This window comes from Centruroides sculpturatus, unplaced genomic scaffold (assembly GCF_000671375.1).
Source record: "Centruroides sculpturatus isolate CEXI.00-Female unplaced genomic scaffold, Cexi_2.0 scaffold70, whole genome shotgun sequence".
Classification (NCBI taxonomy): domain Eukaryota; kingdom Metazoa; phylum Arthropoda; class Arachnida; order Scorpiones; family Buthidae; genus Centruroides; species Centruroides sculpturatus.
The window spans coordinates 1,068,158-1,086,236 of record NW_019384571.1 but is presented as its reverse complement, the minus strand read 5'-3'; the positions used below and the strand labels follow the sequence as shown (position 1 = coordinate 1,086,236).

Genomic DNA, 18,079 nt, shown 5'->3' with positions numbered 1-18,079 from the left:
TACTAGCAGACCCCGCCACGCGTTGTTGTGGCTCAAAATGTATCTATTATAAATGTATAACACTTCTCCCGTGGGGGGGAAATTTTTCGAAAAATTTCTTCTTAGTGTATATTCTCTTGACGTACCCTATTAAAACGCAATCAAACACGCAAAAACCCGCATCTAAAATAATATAATAGAAGCCAAGTTCTTCACGGTAAGCCTTAATTCTGTCCCTCTCCCTCGCGGGGGAATATCGAAAAATCCCTTCTTAGTGTACATTCTGTTGACGTACCCTATTAAAACGCAATCAAAAACGCAAAAACCCGCATCTAAAATAGTATAAATAGAAGCAGAGTTCTTTATCGTAAGCCTTAATCCTGACCATCTCCCTTCAGTGGGGGGGGGATTTCGACACGTATATTACAGTATATAAAAACACGTGCGTATTCGAATGCAGCGTTATGTCAAAATTTCAAAGCAATCGGTAGGAACAAACGAACATTACATTTTTATTTATATAAATACTCGTAGATAGAAGATGATCTGTTTTAGTTCATTTTCACAGAAAAGCATAATGCCTCACAGAAAAGCAAACTTAGGGCGTCGTATTCGTAGCGCCATCTGTTAAACATAAACATAGCCTTAAACATAGATGATATCATTTAATTTATATGAATGTTTAACGGAATAATATACAGCCTATAATTCTAAATATTGGTGAAAGAATTTTTGAAATCGGATGAGTAGTTTCGGAGATTACCTGCTGCAAACAAACTTACATACATACATACATACATACATACAAACATACAAACATTACCTCTTTATAATATTAGTATAGATAACTGTTTATAGTTTATGTTTTTAATTAGCATGATATTCACCAAATGTAGTATTTTTTGTCATATAAAACAACTAAATACTTATAAAATCATAAATAAAATATTATAATATTGCTAAATTAAATGCTAAATAAGCTTTTTGTACCACTGTACCATTAAATTATGTTTAAAATATTAAAGATGATCATCTTTAATATTTTAAACATAATTTAATGGTACAGTGAAACCTGTCCAAAACGGAACATGAATAAAATTGAAAAATATTCGATATCGTGTCATTCCGATTTACATAGATTTTATTGTATTTATCTTCCAAAAGGATAATATGGCAACATTATCTCTTGAGAATTATTTACACTTCTTGACTATAATTGATGTAATACATAAATAACGTTAAGTCCGAATGCACGATGTCTACCAGTGGTCGAGTAGATGAAACCATTGAACACTGATAGTCTGTTGCGGGTTCGTACTCACCCGCGGACGAAGTTTTTCCGGGCTTTCTCGTGTTTAAAATCTAAATAGGATCCACTTTCTCATATTTTCCGGGTTTAATTTACGTTTAACAACTAAATAGAGGTCAGTTTCCCCATAGAAAGTATCCGGAGAGTCAGCTCCCTTGGCAGAGCGCCCATGTGTTGCGTTACCGTATCCCATCAAACCAAACCAACCGAATGAATGAGTAATTCGCAAACACTTTCCTTTTTTAAATCGAAAAATATCTTGAATGGCAGCATCATAAATCACTATATTTATAGTGTTCTTCCTTCAAACAGTAACCATCACCAATAAAAACTGTTGGTTGTCAGACCGTAAACGCGAATCTCGCTTCGAATTCACGGTCTGACAACCATCGAACAACATACTAAAAACCTCCGACCAAGTTGGAAAATAATCTTTAATTTAAAATATCCGAATGTCCTTAACTTCTTTTGAAACAAGATTTCTTTGTTAAAAATTGGGATAATTTAAAAAACTAGGATTTTAATAGATATATAACTACTCTCAAAATATATGCAGGTTACGATAAACTCTTAAATCAAAATGTGCTGTAAGTACTTTAAATATTCAATTAAATCTTGAAAGCGAGAGAGAGATAATGGCGGCGTTTCCGGTTTGCTGGAGCGTGATGTTATACTTGTACGATTGGCAGAATATAGATCACGTGTCATAGAGGAAACGTGATTGGCTACGTATGAAATTTTTTGATGTTTATTACTTTATATATATAGACTAGTAAATAAGTGAGGTTAAATGTCTTAATAAATTTGATCTTAATCCGAAAGACATATTTACAGTTTGATTTAAATCTCAATAAATCTGTCTTGAATGAGATAAGACAACACAATACATGGATGATCTGACAGTGTCTTCCGGGAGGACTCTATGAGAAACTGGCTCCTATTTAGTATCAGAGCACGTAAAGAAGAAGGAAAAAAACCCAGTAAACTCCACGTGGCCAGTTTATTGGTCAGGCGCGAACCCGCGATCTAGTGTTCTTTGCACTACCAGTGTTTAGTGATGTTATTCACTTGGCCACTTGCGAATGTGTTAATTAGTAAAAAGCATCATTCAAACTCTAGGAATTTATATTTAAACTGATAGCTTTCTTTCACCCCATCACCCATTTAGTGAAATAGAGATTGCTTCATTTACTTCTTTCGTTAATAAATATATTTATTAATTATGAAACTAAATTATTTATATTATTATCTGGTAACTGAAGATACACAATAAATAAAATTGTAAATTAATCTCATCGAAAATTATTCATTAGTTGTATTGACTCAAAATATAATATTGAAAACCGTAAAATGAATTTTTATAAAAGAGAAAAATTATTGATGTTTTTATTCTGAAGTAATCTTATTTAAACTCAAACAAAATTCATAAAATACAAAATTTATTATAGTAATCTTTACGAATTGAAAAATCTATTCGCTACTCGATTCAAATTTGTAATCTTTAAACAAATTTATGTAACTCAAGCTTAGCTGTAAATTTATCTTTTATATCGAGAACTTTACAGAAGCGTGCACCAAAAATCGAAACTTTTCTGACAATCTTCATATTTCACAATGGTTCTGTAATGAAATTCCTCTATCGCTCATCTTTTTATTATTTCTTTATAATATATGTCGAGAGAGCGTTTAATTTAAAATTTACAAGTCACTATTTCGCTTGTAAGACATATTTTTGGAGCAATTTATAGATATAAAGTTTCACCAATGTAAAGCTTAAAAATGTTACCTCAGATACATTATAAATTTACTTATAGAAGTGAATATCTTTTATAACATTAATTTAAATATAACTTTCATAAATTTTGCATCTTTAACTCAAAATAGAAACGAAGAAAAATACTGTTTTAATTTTCTTATTGACGTAATAATTACTTTTAAGAAGCTATAATCATGTTTAGATTAAAAACATTAATGGGAATTTTTCAAAATTTAAACTTGTTTTACGATATACTCTTCAGAATATCCAAGAATTCTATGTTTTTTCTTCCAAAATGTATATAAACAGCGAATTGGATGATAAATAATTAACTTCTATATTACAGACAGGCACAGATGGAACGGAATCAACAAGGACATTTGTTTCGGATACATAAGGTCTCCAGAATGAAGTGTTTTATATAAAAAATATAATATAAACTTGCTGTATATTAACTTGTTTTTCTGATAAGTGATGAAAAATTTGTTTTATTGATTTTATTTATGTATTTTTATGGATTTCGAAGGAAGATGCCGCTTCATATTTGTGACTGGTTCGAGCTCCGTTTCATATTTTTAGCGTTAGATTTTGTTAATATATTGTAAAAATAACTGATTATAATTTGCCGAAGGAATGTTTTGAAAGAATTTCTTATGCTGCCATAGAAAAATGAGCTAATACATTCTTCAATGATATTCCTCATGAGCTAATACATTCTTCAATGACCCTTATCCCTTAATATTAACTTCAAGTTGAATATTTTATGTTGAAAAAATAAGCTGTTTTTTTTCATATTTATTTATTAGCATCTCATCAATTTAGGTGAATTATAAAAATATAATCTAACGCTGTTTTTAATATAGTAAATGGATCTTCTAATGAGATTCCTTAATGATCTCCTAATGACAAACTTCATTTCGGTTTAACAAATCTGAAGTTAGAAATTATAATATTGAATTTTTTTATTTTTATAAATTTATTTTCTAAAAATTCATTTAGTTTATCAAGTAAAAATAAGAAAATAAATGAAATAATATGGTTTTTAGATATTTTTAACATGGTAAGCTTGGAATCAAATCTGACATCACATTTGTTCGGATTCTAGTTAATTTGCTAATTTCATATAAATAAATAAATAAATTTATACATTAAATATTCATAAAATGACATTATAAATATAAATTTTAAATATTTAAATTTAATTATTATTTTGAAAAGTGAGCAATATTTAAGCAAATTTTTTAATCTAAAAATATAAAATATAATTTATAAATGAAAGCGAATAAATATTTATGTGTAAATTTTTATCTTAAATTCATTTATTCTTTTTTCTTTTCTTTTATTTTTATTAAAAAATCTCTCTTATTCGACTTTTTAACTGAACAGTTCTAAAATGATGTATTTTATACAATTCCAAAGTGAATTTATTCCCGAAAATCTTCCATATTTTATTTAAATTTGATAAATGAATTCACGGACTATATTCATCTCTTTCACTTTTACTATTAATATATTAAATCTTAGTTTTACCTGAAAGGAACTTAATCAAATTTAACCACAATAATTTTATTGATATGAAAAATCTTTTATCTAAAGATTTCGTAAACAATTTTACATAAATATTCTACATTTCTCTATAATCGAGTTGAGGATTTTTCCTTGGATCCGAGAAACTTAGGGTCTTGTAGTAGTTCCTACACCTATAAATTAATTTGTTTTACTAACATAAAATCGTTAAAGCTGCTTTTCATTAATAAAGAAACAATTTACGTATTTCATTTGTTCGAAAAAAGGTAACTAAAGGGGCCCGCTTTACTCCCAGGCCCCAAGCTTTACTCTACATTAAAGTGCCTCTGTGTTAGAAGGCTAAATTACATTAAAACCAGATTGGTTATTCGAGAAAAGCTAGACATTTTACGTATGCATTAAATAGACGTGATAATCTGCCTTTAACGTTAATGTTCATACATTAATATTGTTAAGACCGTAATATTATCCAAAAATAGGCACTTCACGATTCATTAGTTGGACAAATGTACAAATTAAAGCATAATGCTCTAATTTGAATATTCTTTGAATGAATCCTACGAAAAATTTGACCTCTCACATTTGTGTCTTTAAGATCTTTTTAACAATTTATTCTTATATAACTATTTTATTTTTAAAAGAAATTACATTTATTTTAAAAAATTAGAAAATAATTATGTATCAATTATTATATAAGAATAAACTCTGAAAAATTTTATTTACAATTTTTTAATGATGTACTGTACTGTACATAATTTATTACATTTGTTACCTTAAATCCTGGATCATTCTTTTTTTTAGAAATTTATTTATATAAATTAGTTATTTTTATCACTAAACCATTTCAAGAACAACTGAAAAAAACAAATTTTTCTAAAAAATAAACTTAATACATATATTTGCTTGTTTATTTTTAAAGTTTAGAATTTCTAAAAAAATTTTTAAAGCCTTGAGATTTAAAATATGATCTTTCTACAAAATAGCCTGGAAAATTGAATTCAGATCATTCTATACAAGCCAACAAATACCAGAAATAGTATAAAGAACAGTAATGGATCGACAGAAGATGTATGATGTAGCATTCAATCGCAGTTTGCTGTATCGCATCTCCAAACACAACTCATGTTTGACTCGAATGCAGTTTATGGTATCAGCCAGCATATTGAATTTTCTTAGTATGAATTTTATGAGAACGAATATGATTTCCCACTACACTATATTAATTTCAAATGCAAATTTTAATGTAATTGACTTATGTATTCGTCCTATCATATTTGTTAATTCCTCGCATTTTTATTTATCATTTTAAAAATTGATTGCTTTCATTACCCGAAACAATTTCTTAACCCCTTGAGATATACTTTTAATAATTTCTTTTATAAATTAATTTAATTTTTATTATAATTTCCTTTAGGAAAATTATTAGTGTTGTTATTAAAACTTAAAAAAAATATTAAATATTCGTTTTAAATTTATTTTATAAACGAATAAATTCTATAAACCATTAAATCTAGAAAAAATAAAGAAATTTAATTTGTCAAAATATGATAAATGGCGACTTTTTCCTTTTTTTAATAATATCCAAGATCAAATCTAAAATGTTAAAGATGTTTTTTATGCGTAGAAAAATAAATTGTTCGAGGCCATTAATCGTCACACTCAATCGCAGTGATAATATTTCACAAAAATCAATATTTTTCTATCTGATTATCGAAGAAATTTCTTAGTCAAAAAAGAAATTAAAGCATCAATTTTTACTAGAAGCTATACAAGATATAATGTTATCACTTATCACCAGATCATTCATCATAAGGTTTTTATCTCCCAAAGAGAAATTATTTTAATGGAAAAATTAAAGGAAAGCTTTAAAATGAATAAAATTAAGCGTTAAAGTGCTATACTCAACCAGTTCAGCTGTAAAGCTCGTATAACAAATTACATCAAAAATGCTCAAGGTTATACATAAAATAGTCTGCAACTGTTATTTAAATTAATGATTTCAACGTGAGGACGAAACATAATGAATCACTAACTGAGAAGAAAACTTTATTAATCTTCTAGATATATCTCTTGACGATGGTTGAAAACTTTTCTGTGCTATAAATTTCCATTTTATCTGTGGTACCTCAAGGAAATTTAATTTTTTAAGCCAAGCTATTACAGGTAGATTCAGTCGCTCACGTAAAGCTATAACATAACTAAATATAGAAATATAAACTACTTTCTGAGGTTAAAATATCACGGAATTGGAAATAACTGAATATATTTTCATTCATATTTGATTTAAAATCGTTTATCTAACATTTTAAGTAAACAATAAGAGTTTTAATGTTCCTTATATAACTTAGGTACGTGTATACAAACAGCAATATTTACACTTTTAAATAAACAGAAAATTTATATTTTAATCGTTTTTAAATAAAAAAATTCCTGAAATTATCTGATAAATCGTATATTTAATGAGAAAGAGAAGATACTAAAATGGACAGAATCGGAAAAACCCAAGATTCATGCTCGTAAGCTGACAAATCCATAAATTTTTGGAGAGATGACAAAATTAGATTTTTTTTTCCTTGATTTGTGTTACATGTCGCCTTAGAACTCGATACTTTTTCCGTTTATGAGAGGAAAAAATATATATTTCTAGGTCTTAGATTTTTCTGAACTTTTAAACTTTAGGAAAACATCAATTTTATGGCATCCAAAATGTCGATGTTTATTGCAATGCAGAATTCCTGGTGTTGATTAGAATGATGAATGATGGAATTGAAGAAACTTATTCTCATAATCCAGATAGTTCTTTCGATCGAGACGATTTATTACATAATATCGAACCATTCATAAATTTTAATTAAAACGCTTTTAGTTTGATCCATATCTCTTTAAATTCCCTTCGGTGCTGTACTACGTGTGCCAAATTTCAACACTTATTTTTACAAGAGTTTTAATGATTAATGTCTTCATAAATATTAAAAATTTCTTATGTGTTAAAGTTATAATAATCTTAACAAATTCCAGTAAAAATTCAGATTTTCTTTAAAGTTTACCATTTAGAATTAGAGTAGATGTAAAGAAACGCATGGTTATAAAAATTTATGTTTTAAAATATACCAAACCGTTAACGTCTAAAATATGTATATATTTTTTTCAATATAAACATATAATATTTAAATTTATATTTAAAAATAAACCAAGAATATGTTACTTACTCAGTTTCTTCTCGATGAGTAATTCATTAGCTTCAGCGAGGGATTTCTTATATAAATTATTGATAAAGTTCTCTAAAAGAAATTCTGTTTTGGTAACATCACGTCAAGAGTGAAGAATGATAAAAACTAAATTTTAGCTTGACAATTAAAAAAAAATTTTTTTTCTTTTTTATATAATGGTTTTTGCATTCTTTAAATTATTCAAAAGCTTATTTAGATGATGATTATATGAGGGATATAAAAATAGTAGGTGACGAGCCGACAATTGTATCCGTTGGTTGCTATGGTATCCATTTGTATGCACGGACACTACCTGTCATGTGACAAAGCGTTGTTTATCAAGTGGTCATTTCTGGATATCTTAACAGAACCTCTCGAAGATGGGTGAATGGTTCGCTCTCGTAGCGACTTGGTCATTTGTTGGAATTGCTGCTGGACAACCTCTGTGAGTATATTTTCCTCTATTGCATCTTCTTTCGCATCATTTTTTTCTATAAATTCGCGATAATTTTAAATGGTAAAGAAATATTACGCACGCACGAAATTTAAAACGAATCGTTAAACGTAATTTTTATAAATTACAAATCATTTCTTAAAATCTAAAAATGAAAATATCGATCTCTTAATTTAATATATACTTTTTTTTTTAAAAAAAAAATTTAAATTACATAACACGCGGTTTCGTTTCCTTTATTCTAGTAAGAAAAATCGATTTAATCGATAATAATTTTTATGATTTAATTTATTTCTATTATTTTAGTTTTATAAATAAGACCGATAAGGAAATTCTGGATCACATTTTGCATCCAAGTCGATATGACAGGCGAATGAGACCAGGAGGTAAATGAATTCCAAAAATATATAGTAATTTATATTACTTTTTTCAATAAAAAGAATTAAATTGACCACATTTTTACAGAATTGAGACTGATAACTGATAGTTTGAATTCTTTGTTTAGCAATTTATAAAAGAATAATGTTGTATACAACATAAAAATCGATTTATCATAGTTAAAAAGAGATTTTATTGTGTACTATAAAGTGTCATCATTAGTTAAAAGACAGCTTAAAATCCATCATTCATCTTTCAGATACTCCCATTGTAAATATCACCGTCCTTTTATTATCATTGTTATCACCGGGAGAATCGAGTTTGGTAAATTTTTCTCTTATTTCTTATATTTTATTTATTCAAAAACTTATTTATTTTCCCTAACAAAGTAATAAGTTATCTTACTAGACGTACGAAGTAGAATTACTTTTGCATCAGAAATGGGTAGATAGTAGATTGATGTTTGATGACGAAGGTACACACAAGTATTTGAATGCTTTGAAACATTTTAATTATACTTGGTTACCGGATATTTACTTCATCAAACATGGAGAAGCCAAACAACCCATTGCTGCACCTTACATAGCGCTTAGGATTTATTCCAACGGAACAGTTTACTACACAATACGGTAGCCATCATCTCTCTATCTTGTTGAATATAATTAAATATTTTAAATTGTAATTAACTAAGTTTATTAATTTTATTTTCAGGCGCAAGATGATTCTCAATTGTCAAGGAAATCTTAAAATATTTCCTTTCGATAATCCAAAATGCTCATTCGCGATGGAAAGTAGTAGGTGGAGAACTTAATTTTATCTTATTTTATGTATTAAAATCCTTAAAAATTCATAATTAAATATAACCAATTAATGGAATATGCATATAATAAGAATGTTATAAACTTACGTCCATTTTAATTGTATTGTTTTATATAAAAATTATTCTAAGTTAGAAAGAACAATATTTATGTATCGGACTCGCTTCATCATAAAAATACTATTTGATGATGATAAGAATATTCTTAACAGTATATAAACTGGGATTAAATAGTATTAATGCGTTCAATTCTTGCCCAGACTAATTTAAAATTGAGATTTAAATAACAAGAACATTTCTAAATTTAATTATAAAACTTAAAATTCTAAGGATTTGGTTGATCTTTCAATTTAGAGATTCTAAAGCAGAGATTATATTTATACTTTAACTCATTTGCAAAGTTATAAACATTGTAATTATACATTTTGCAGAGCTTTTAAATTTGTATTTTAGAATAAAAATAATTAATTTTAATAATTTAATGGTTTAAATATACTTTGCCTTTTCTTTTTTTAACTAGTTTCATATGAAGTTTCTCAGATGGAGCTCAGATGGTCAGTTGAAGAACCGCCAATCCAACAGGCTTCTACTTTGCAGTACCACAACGCCTACATGGTTAAGAATTATTCTGGAGTATGTGAACCACATCATACTTGGAGAGGTATTACTAAGTTATACTCTAAATATCGCAAAAATATTAATGAAATGTTTAAAAATGCCATGTGAAAACATGGCATAATTTTATTCAGTAGCAATTCCAAATCAGCAAATAAGATTTATGTCGAATTGAATATAATGGCTATTTAATTAATTATACATCTTAGTTAATCTATCATTTTAAGTAGTTAAATGTAAATTGCACGCAAATAACGTCTACATTAATGGCAGATGTTGTATATATTATGGATGGTTATCGATCGGTGTACTTAAGAGAAAATTCACATTCTATAAATATGATATGCTTCTACGAATATTTTAAATATGTAAATTTATTTTTCTTTAGGTAATTTCAGCTGTTTGCACGTCCTTCTAGTCTTCACCCGCGACAAATCCTTTTATTTCAGCACCGTTTTTGTGCCCGGAATGGTACTGGTGACAAGTTCCTTCATTAGTTTCTGGTTGGATATTACTGTAGTCCCTGCACGCGTTATGATAGGCGTAACCACTATGTTGAATTTCTGCACCACCACCAATAGATTCCGATCAAACCTCCCCGTAGTGTCCGACCTCAAAGCTATGAATCTGTGGGACGGCGTCTGCCTCTTCTTCATCTATGTTTCCATGCTGGAGTACGTTGTAGTGAATTATTTGCACAGGAAGTTACCAAGGAGCAGGCCTCCTTCGGCGCTTCCTGTACCCACAGAAATTGTGAGAACTCCGAGTGGACAAAGCCACGTACGACAACGTCGTGGAAGTGATGGAACTGTAAGTCTCACTCCATTCTACTTTTTGCTATAGACTTATATCAAACTAATCTTTTATAATCGAGATACTTCGAAACAAATATTTAATTTGACATTTTGAATAGCACATAATAAAAATACAGAAATTCTTTACAGTAGATTAATACATGCTAAGCCTACATTCTTCCATTTATATGAAATTAATTATTTAGGGAATAAATAATAGATGAAATTCTTGACCTATTTAGATCTATAATTTAATTAACATTCAATCAATTCATTGATATAAGGATAAGTCCTTACTTAGACATTACTTAGACTTCAGAATTTTTAATGTTTTTAAAGATTTGCAGTCGTTATACTTATTAATTATATACTGTGATAATAATTATTATTGAAATTTTTACATAATTTTACTACTCGAAAATTTAAATTGCAAATTAATACGAGAGAAATAAATTTATAATTTAATTATACAAAAATTAGTTATTATTAATTTATGAATTTTATTTAAATAATTTTAATAGAATTTTCTAATAAATTTTATTTTTCTTTCGAATGAACAACGCTAAAATTGTATCAATAGATTATTTGGAAAATCTGTATTTAATTTTAATTATACTTTTGTTTACGGATTTAAAATAAATGATGTTAATATATGATCAATCGATTTTATCGCCGGCAACTTAAGATTTTATGTCAGAACTGTCATTTAGGTGACAGTTCGATACGATCCTACAGGACACGACCTCAAAGCTCTTAAGTCTTTGATGCCAAATCCCACTGGTCCAATGCAATTTCCTCTTTCTCCATTCATAAGAATTCGGCTTTTTTCTAAGAATAATTGGCTCTCTTACAATAAACACGTAGGAATATGTGACAGATAAATCAGCTTCTCAATTGAGGCTTTATCTTTCTCTCCTCCCTCTAAACTCTATTACCTTCATAAAAATACTTACACTGTAGATATATTTCAAATTAATTCGGTTTTATATAGCCCGAGTTAATACGTTTATAAATATATTAAAATGATAATTTTAAAAAATTTCATTAATATTTACGGAAGTTTTAATCATAATTTCTTAATAATTTGGAAATTACAAGACATGGAAAATAATTTTTTTTATAGTTTTGTTGCTGTTAAAATGTAAATCTTGTTTATTTTTTTAAATGATTATATTATAAACTACATTTTTTTGGTGTAAAATTAGTTCTTGTTTTAGTAAATTACGCTTCCTTCATTAGTTGGAAAGTTAACACAAGACAAATAACTGTAAGGCGATTCGATTTACATCTTTTCTTATAATTTAATCATCGGCTAGATGACTTGATCTTTTATTTAACTTGCTAATTGATTCTGATCGTGAGCTTTGATGTTCTTTAGTAACCACGAATATGTAGAAGTTAGCATCCAATGAATACAGAAAACAGCAACTTTAATCAAATTTTGTTTCTATTAAAAGTAATTGCAAAACTTAAATTCGGTGATTAAGTCTAATTAAATTTTTTTACATCTAATTAAACGTTTTTGAAAGAAATTTATACGCGACTAGTGTATGTTCGATTAATATACACAAGCATGTATTATATGCCACAAATATGTTGGATAGTAGACTATAATAATAAATATTACAGATAAAAATGTTATTCTGTACATTTTGTTTAATATACTCTATTTTAATATGTATATTATTATCATAACATAAATACAGTTGAACGTCGATTATCCGAAATAATCGGTAGGGATGTTTTCGAATAATTGATTACACTTGTAGGAAAAGGAGACAAAGATAAATACCTCGAATAAAGTAAAAATATTAATTTTAATTGTAGTACAATAGTAAAAAAACAAATTAAGGCGGAGAAATTTAACAGATACAAATGATAAGCGAGGAAAAAATTGTCTAATTGTTTTTAATAAAACAAGTCTTTCGTTGCAAACTGTAACGTACTGATGAAATTTTGAATTCAAAGAAAAAATATATACGTAGTATAATAGTAAAATCAAAATAAAATAAAGTGCAATATTTATGTAAAAAATTATTTATTACAGGTTTTTTTTAAAGAAATCACTTATTTTGTTTTTCTTTTTAACGCTGCTACCATTCCTGGCTGACTCGATCGTCGTGAGAGTTGAAAAATCTGCTTGAGCTTGCAATTCCAACCATGTCAATGCTGTTTCGAATGCATCACATGCTTCATTGTGCCTACGCACAGTAAAGCATTTGATGCAATAGAAGCCTGCGACTCATTAATCATGCTTTTCTATTTGTACTGTAATAAATAAAACACAACATTGATGTTAATAACAAAAGTTATTACTTAACGATTTCGTAATTTCTGGAATTAGTACTCTGAAGTCGGTTCGGGTTAATCGATTTTTTCGATAATCGACGCTCTACTGTAATATAATTATTATTATAAATCAATCTAAAAATTATTGAGAATATGTAAGAAAAACATTTAATATAGTAGAAGTAACTTATAGTACAAATGTATGTAGTAGTACAGTATAATTCTTTGGTATAGCAATTGTTTCTTCTTTGTGCTTTATTATGCCCGAAGTAATTTATTAACACTAAGAAAAAAGTTCTCAGGCAAAGATCCAAATTGTGCCATTGCCATTTTTTTATTATCATTTTTCTGAAAATAGTTTCTGTAATTTAATTCAGAAACAATGCTTTAAATTTTATTTTTAAAACTTTATTACATTTTTTTTTTTTTGTATTTATTCCAAAAGCAATTATAGTGAATATGATAAAAAAATAATTATATTTTAGAAAAAATCTTATTTATATCAAAAAATAAATGTGCCAAATGGTCGAGACCGGTTAAGGAATCAGTCTACCGCTTTGGAGGCCCGGGATCGAATCGAAAAACTCAGGAATTTTTCGGGGTGGTTCGCTCCAAATATGTCGGCCCGTCCCGCATCACCCGGCCGTCCCATTGTGGACCTGGCTGAGCCCATAATGAGCTCGCTAAAAGATGCCCTCTTAGTGCCCACAGGGCGGAAAAAATAAATTTTAAAAAAATGTCGGGTCCCATCCCTCATCATCCTGCACCAGTGGCACGTTATAGCTTAATTGGACTCAGGTAAATTTAGATTAGGGAGACCATGTAGTGTTGACTTCGAGAAGATTTTTTGGAGAAAGATCTTACAAAAGATTGATTTGGGGGTCCCAGGTAGTCTCTCTTTTTGTTCCTAGGATAACGCGCCATCGTACTGCACCCCATCATAGATCTGCCCGGACCTACAATGGCCTGAAAAATGCCTACTTAGGGTCCACAGACGTCAAATAATAAATTCGTTACAAATCAGCTAAAAGAAATTGAAAAAACATTATTTTTTAAAATAAATCTTTCGTGTTATAGATTTCGATATAGCTCTTTATTTTATTGACAGTTTCGAAAAGATGCTATTGAAAAGTCAGTCATCCGATAGGATAACGTCAAGCGATAAGGATTTGTTATAGGTTAAGCTGTTGTATGAAATAATTGCACGTAATCAATAAGTGTCGAGTGCTAGCCGTGTGTTGTAAATCACGGTTGAGAAGTCCTGCGGATTCGATGTCATAGTATCGTAATAAAGATAATNACTACAGGTCTTTTTTTAAAGAAATCACTTATTTTGTTTTTCTTTTTAACGCTGCTACCATTCCTGGCTGACTCGATCGTCGTGAGAGTTGAAAAATCTGCTTGAGCTTGCAATTCCAACCATGTCAATGCTGTTTCGAATGCATCACATGCTTCATTGTGCCTACGCACAGTAAAGCATTTGATGCAATAGAAGCCTGCGATTCATTAATCATGCTTTTCTATTTGTACTGTAATAAATAAAACACAACATTGATGTTAATAACAAAAGTTATTACTTAACGATTTCGTAATTTCTGGAATTAGTACTCTGAAGTCGGTTCGGGTTAATCGATTTTTTCGATAATCGACGCTCTACTGTAATATAATTATTATTATAAATCAATCTAAAAATTATTGAGAATATGTAAGAAAAACATTTAATATAGTAGAAGTAACTTATAGTACAAATGTATGTAGTAGTACAGTATAATTCTTTGGTATAGCAATTGTTTCTTCTTTGTGCTTTATTATGCCCGAAGTAATTTATTAACACTAAGAAAAAAGTTCTCAGGCAAAGATCCAAATTGTGCCATTGCCATTTTTTTATTATCATTTTTCTGAAAATAGTTTCTGTAATTTAATTCAGAAACAATGCTTTAAATTTTATTTTTAAAACTTTATTAAATTTTTTTTGTATTTATTCCAAAAGCAATTATAGTGAATATGATAAAAAAAATAATTATATTTTAGAAAAAATCTTATTTATATCAAAAAATAAATGTGCCAAATGGTCGAGACCGGTTAAGGAATCACCGGGATCGAATCGAAAAACTCAGGAATTTTTCGGGGTGGTTCGCTCCAAATATGTCGGCCCGTCCCGCATCACCCGGCCGTCCCATTGTGGACCTGGCTGAGTCCATAATGAGCTCGCTAAAAGATGCCCTCTTAGTGCCCACAGGGCGGAAAGAATAAATTTTAAAAAAATGTCGGGTCCCATCCCTCATCATCCAGCACCAGTGGCACGTTATAGCTTAATTGGACTCAGGTAAATTTAGATTAGGGAGACCATGTAGTGTTGACTTCGAGAAGATTTTTTGGAGAAAGATCTTACAAAAGATTGATTTGGGGGTCCCAGGTAGTCTCTCTTTTTGTTCCTAGGATAACGCGCCATCGTACTGCACCCCATCATAGATCTGCCCGGACCTACAATGGCCTGAAAAATGCCTACTTAGGGTCCACAGACGTCAAATAATAAATTCGTTACAAATCAGCTAAAAGAAATTGAAAAAACATTATTTTTTAAAATAAATCTTTCGTGTTATAGATTTCGATATAGCTCTTTATTTTATTGACAGTTTCGAAAAGATGCTATTGAAAAGTCAGTCATCCGATAGGATAACGTCAAGCGATAAGGATTTGTTATAGGTTAAGCTGTTGTATGAAATAATTGCACGTAATCAATAAGTGTCGAGTGCTAGCCGTGTGTTGTAAATCACGGTTGAGAAGTCCTGCGGATTCGATGTCATAGTATCGTAATAAAGATAATCCAATAGCAAGAAATATAACAAAACTGATTACTATCTTTTCGTCCAGTAAATTGGATCTCTTAACTTGCCACCTATTTTGCTGTTTTTTTCTTCTTATATCGATAGCTATTCGTGTAAATCTTCAGACAGCTACTACTTATTCGCTGGCAAATTTAATTTAGTAAATAAAAAAATAGACTGAACTTTTTCTATTATGTAATACTAACTTTCTTTTTTATTTTTTAATTTTCATCCACATCATAGATAATTATTTTTCTACCAAAAAAAGTTAACTGGAACATTCCCAATATTTAAAATAAATAATGTCGAAGTTTTTATATATTTAATTATATTTAAAAAATATTCTGCTTGAATTTGTTTAGTTTTTTTTTTAAAAAAATTTGCTACAAATAATTAAACATTTGTTTTAAACATGGATTATGTAAGATAATTTTCTGGAATTCTGAATCTTTAAATAAGGATTTATGATGCTTTTAAATAAAAAAAAATTAGAATTTAAGAAATATATATTGAATAAATGAATTTATTAATTCATATATATTCCAGGAATAAGTAATAATATAAAACGTATTAAGAGCATTTTTTAAACTACTTGATAGATTATAATTTTTATCTACATATTAATAAAATTTTAATTAAAAATAATTTTTTAAAAATTAAATAACTAAATTTATCATTAAAACTGATAAACTCAGGAAAATTAACATAAGAATTCAATCCACTTAATTTACTTGGTCATTACATTTATTATAATGAAAGCTTAGTCATTTTTATAAATAAAAAATGGGATACTTAAACTAAATTATCTTGTATAATAAAAAAGAAGTAAATAGAAGCTGAAGTTTTTCATACTTTGTATTGATAGCAATTTAATTATATATTATTATATTTACAATGCATTTTCAGTTTTTCTAATTCAAATAATAAATGATACTGAATATATATTAATATCTAGTTAGTTATACTTTTTTAAACTGTTTAGATAAGAAATAAAAAAATTAAATTGTTTAAATGAATATTTAATTTCAGTTATTATTCAATCTTGTAAAAAAATTATCTTAAATTTAAAATGTATTTTAATAACTGTCTTTTGTTGTTTTTAAAATAGAAAACAAATTCAGAATCTCCAGGTTCAGAAACTAATGATTTAACACCACAGGAGACACCAGTAATGACAGATTTTTCACAGCATCAAGCACCACAACCTCAACCACCTGGTCCACAACCGACTTTGGCACTATGGGACTGGCTGAAGAGAACACAAATATTAATCATTGAATCTTCCTCCAAACAGAGAATTCCAGCTAGTATCGACAATGTGTCAAAAATAGTGTTTCCTGTATTATTTGGAATATTCGTGTTTGGTTTCTTTCTTGCTCATTCCATTATATTACCATCGCAGTCGGAAAATTGGAATCTTATCATAAATGAAGATTATTAAAACAAAATATAGCAACAAATTATAAAATAAAAAGAGCCAGCTTGCTGGGCAAGCATATTCTATGCATTCTACAAATCAATTTTGTTTAATGCTCCGAAAAATATAAGATTACACAGATTAAATCCACCTTCACTATTATATATATATCACTTGCCAATGTTCAACAACGAATACCCCATGCTCATAGTTTGTGATACATGGCATAATAAACAATTTTCGGTGCCTACTGTATTGAAATCCGGAAGACACATTTCACAATATATGTGCCTTAGTCACAAACTGTGTAGTGTGTTATATTTCATACTTTTACTAGTTTTCATTGTAAATTTATTCATTTATAGATATTTAAATTATTGTGAAATTCTACATAAATTTTTATTTTTTTTCTTATATTTAATTCTACAAATTCTGTGTCAAAACTACATTTTTTATAATATTAAGTTGAAGATAAAAATCTTAAGCCAAAAAAAAAAGTTTCTAGATTGTATTGCTCCAATGTAAATATCGATTTATACTTGAACAAAATTTTAGTTTATGATAATTTAATTTTATATACATAAAATGTAAAAACTTTCCTTAATTAGAAATATGTTATTAAGTAGAACAAATTATTTATGTAAATGTATACAGTATATTAGCAATCTAATTAAAATAACAATTTTGCTGAATTCAATTTCATGCAT

The 18,079-nt window shown here is 28.2% G+C and overlaps 1 protein-coding gene across 3 annotated transcripts in view; it reads left to right on the top strand.

Moving 5' to 3' along the window:
• The window catches only part of LOC111624181 (glutamate-gated chloride channel-like), a 31,636-nt gene extending 13,823 nt beyond the window's left edge, over positions 1-17,813 (top strand). For 2 of the 3 annotated variants that reach the window (XM_023366991.1, XM_023366990.1), the window contains exons 2-9: positions 8,149-8,225; positions 8,541-8,620; positions 8,872-8,936; positions 9,021-9,241; positions 9,324-9,406; positions 9,950-10,090; positions 10,433-10,854; positions 17,064-17,813. In XM_023366991.1, coding sequence (XP_023222759.1) covers positions 8,161-8,225; positions 8,541-8,620; positions 8,872-8,936; positions 9,021-9,241; positions 9,324-9,406; positions 9,950-10,090; positions 10,433-10,854; positions 17,064-17,396 — 1,410 coding nt within the window. In that variant the 5' untranslated portion in view covers positions 8,149-8,160 and the 3' untranslated portion in view covers positions 17,397-17,813. Of the gene's footprint in view, positions 1-8,148; positions 8,226-8,540; positions 8,621-8,871; positions 8,937-9,001; positions 9,242-9,323; positions 9,407-9,949; positions 10,091-10,432; positions 10,855-17,063 lie in introns of those variants that run through there. The other variant, XM_023366992.1, reaches the window with a different exon arrangement.
• Positions 17,814-18,079: the final 266 nt, after the last annotated feature.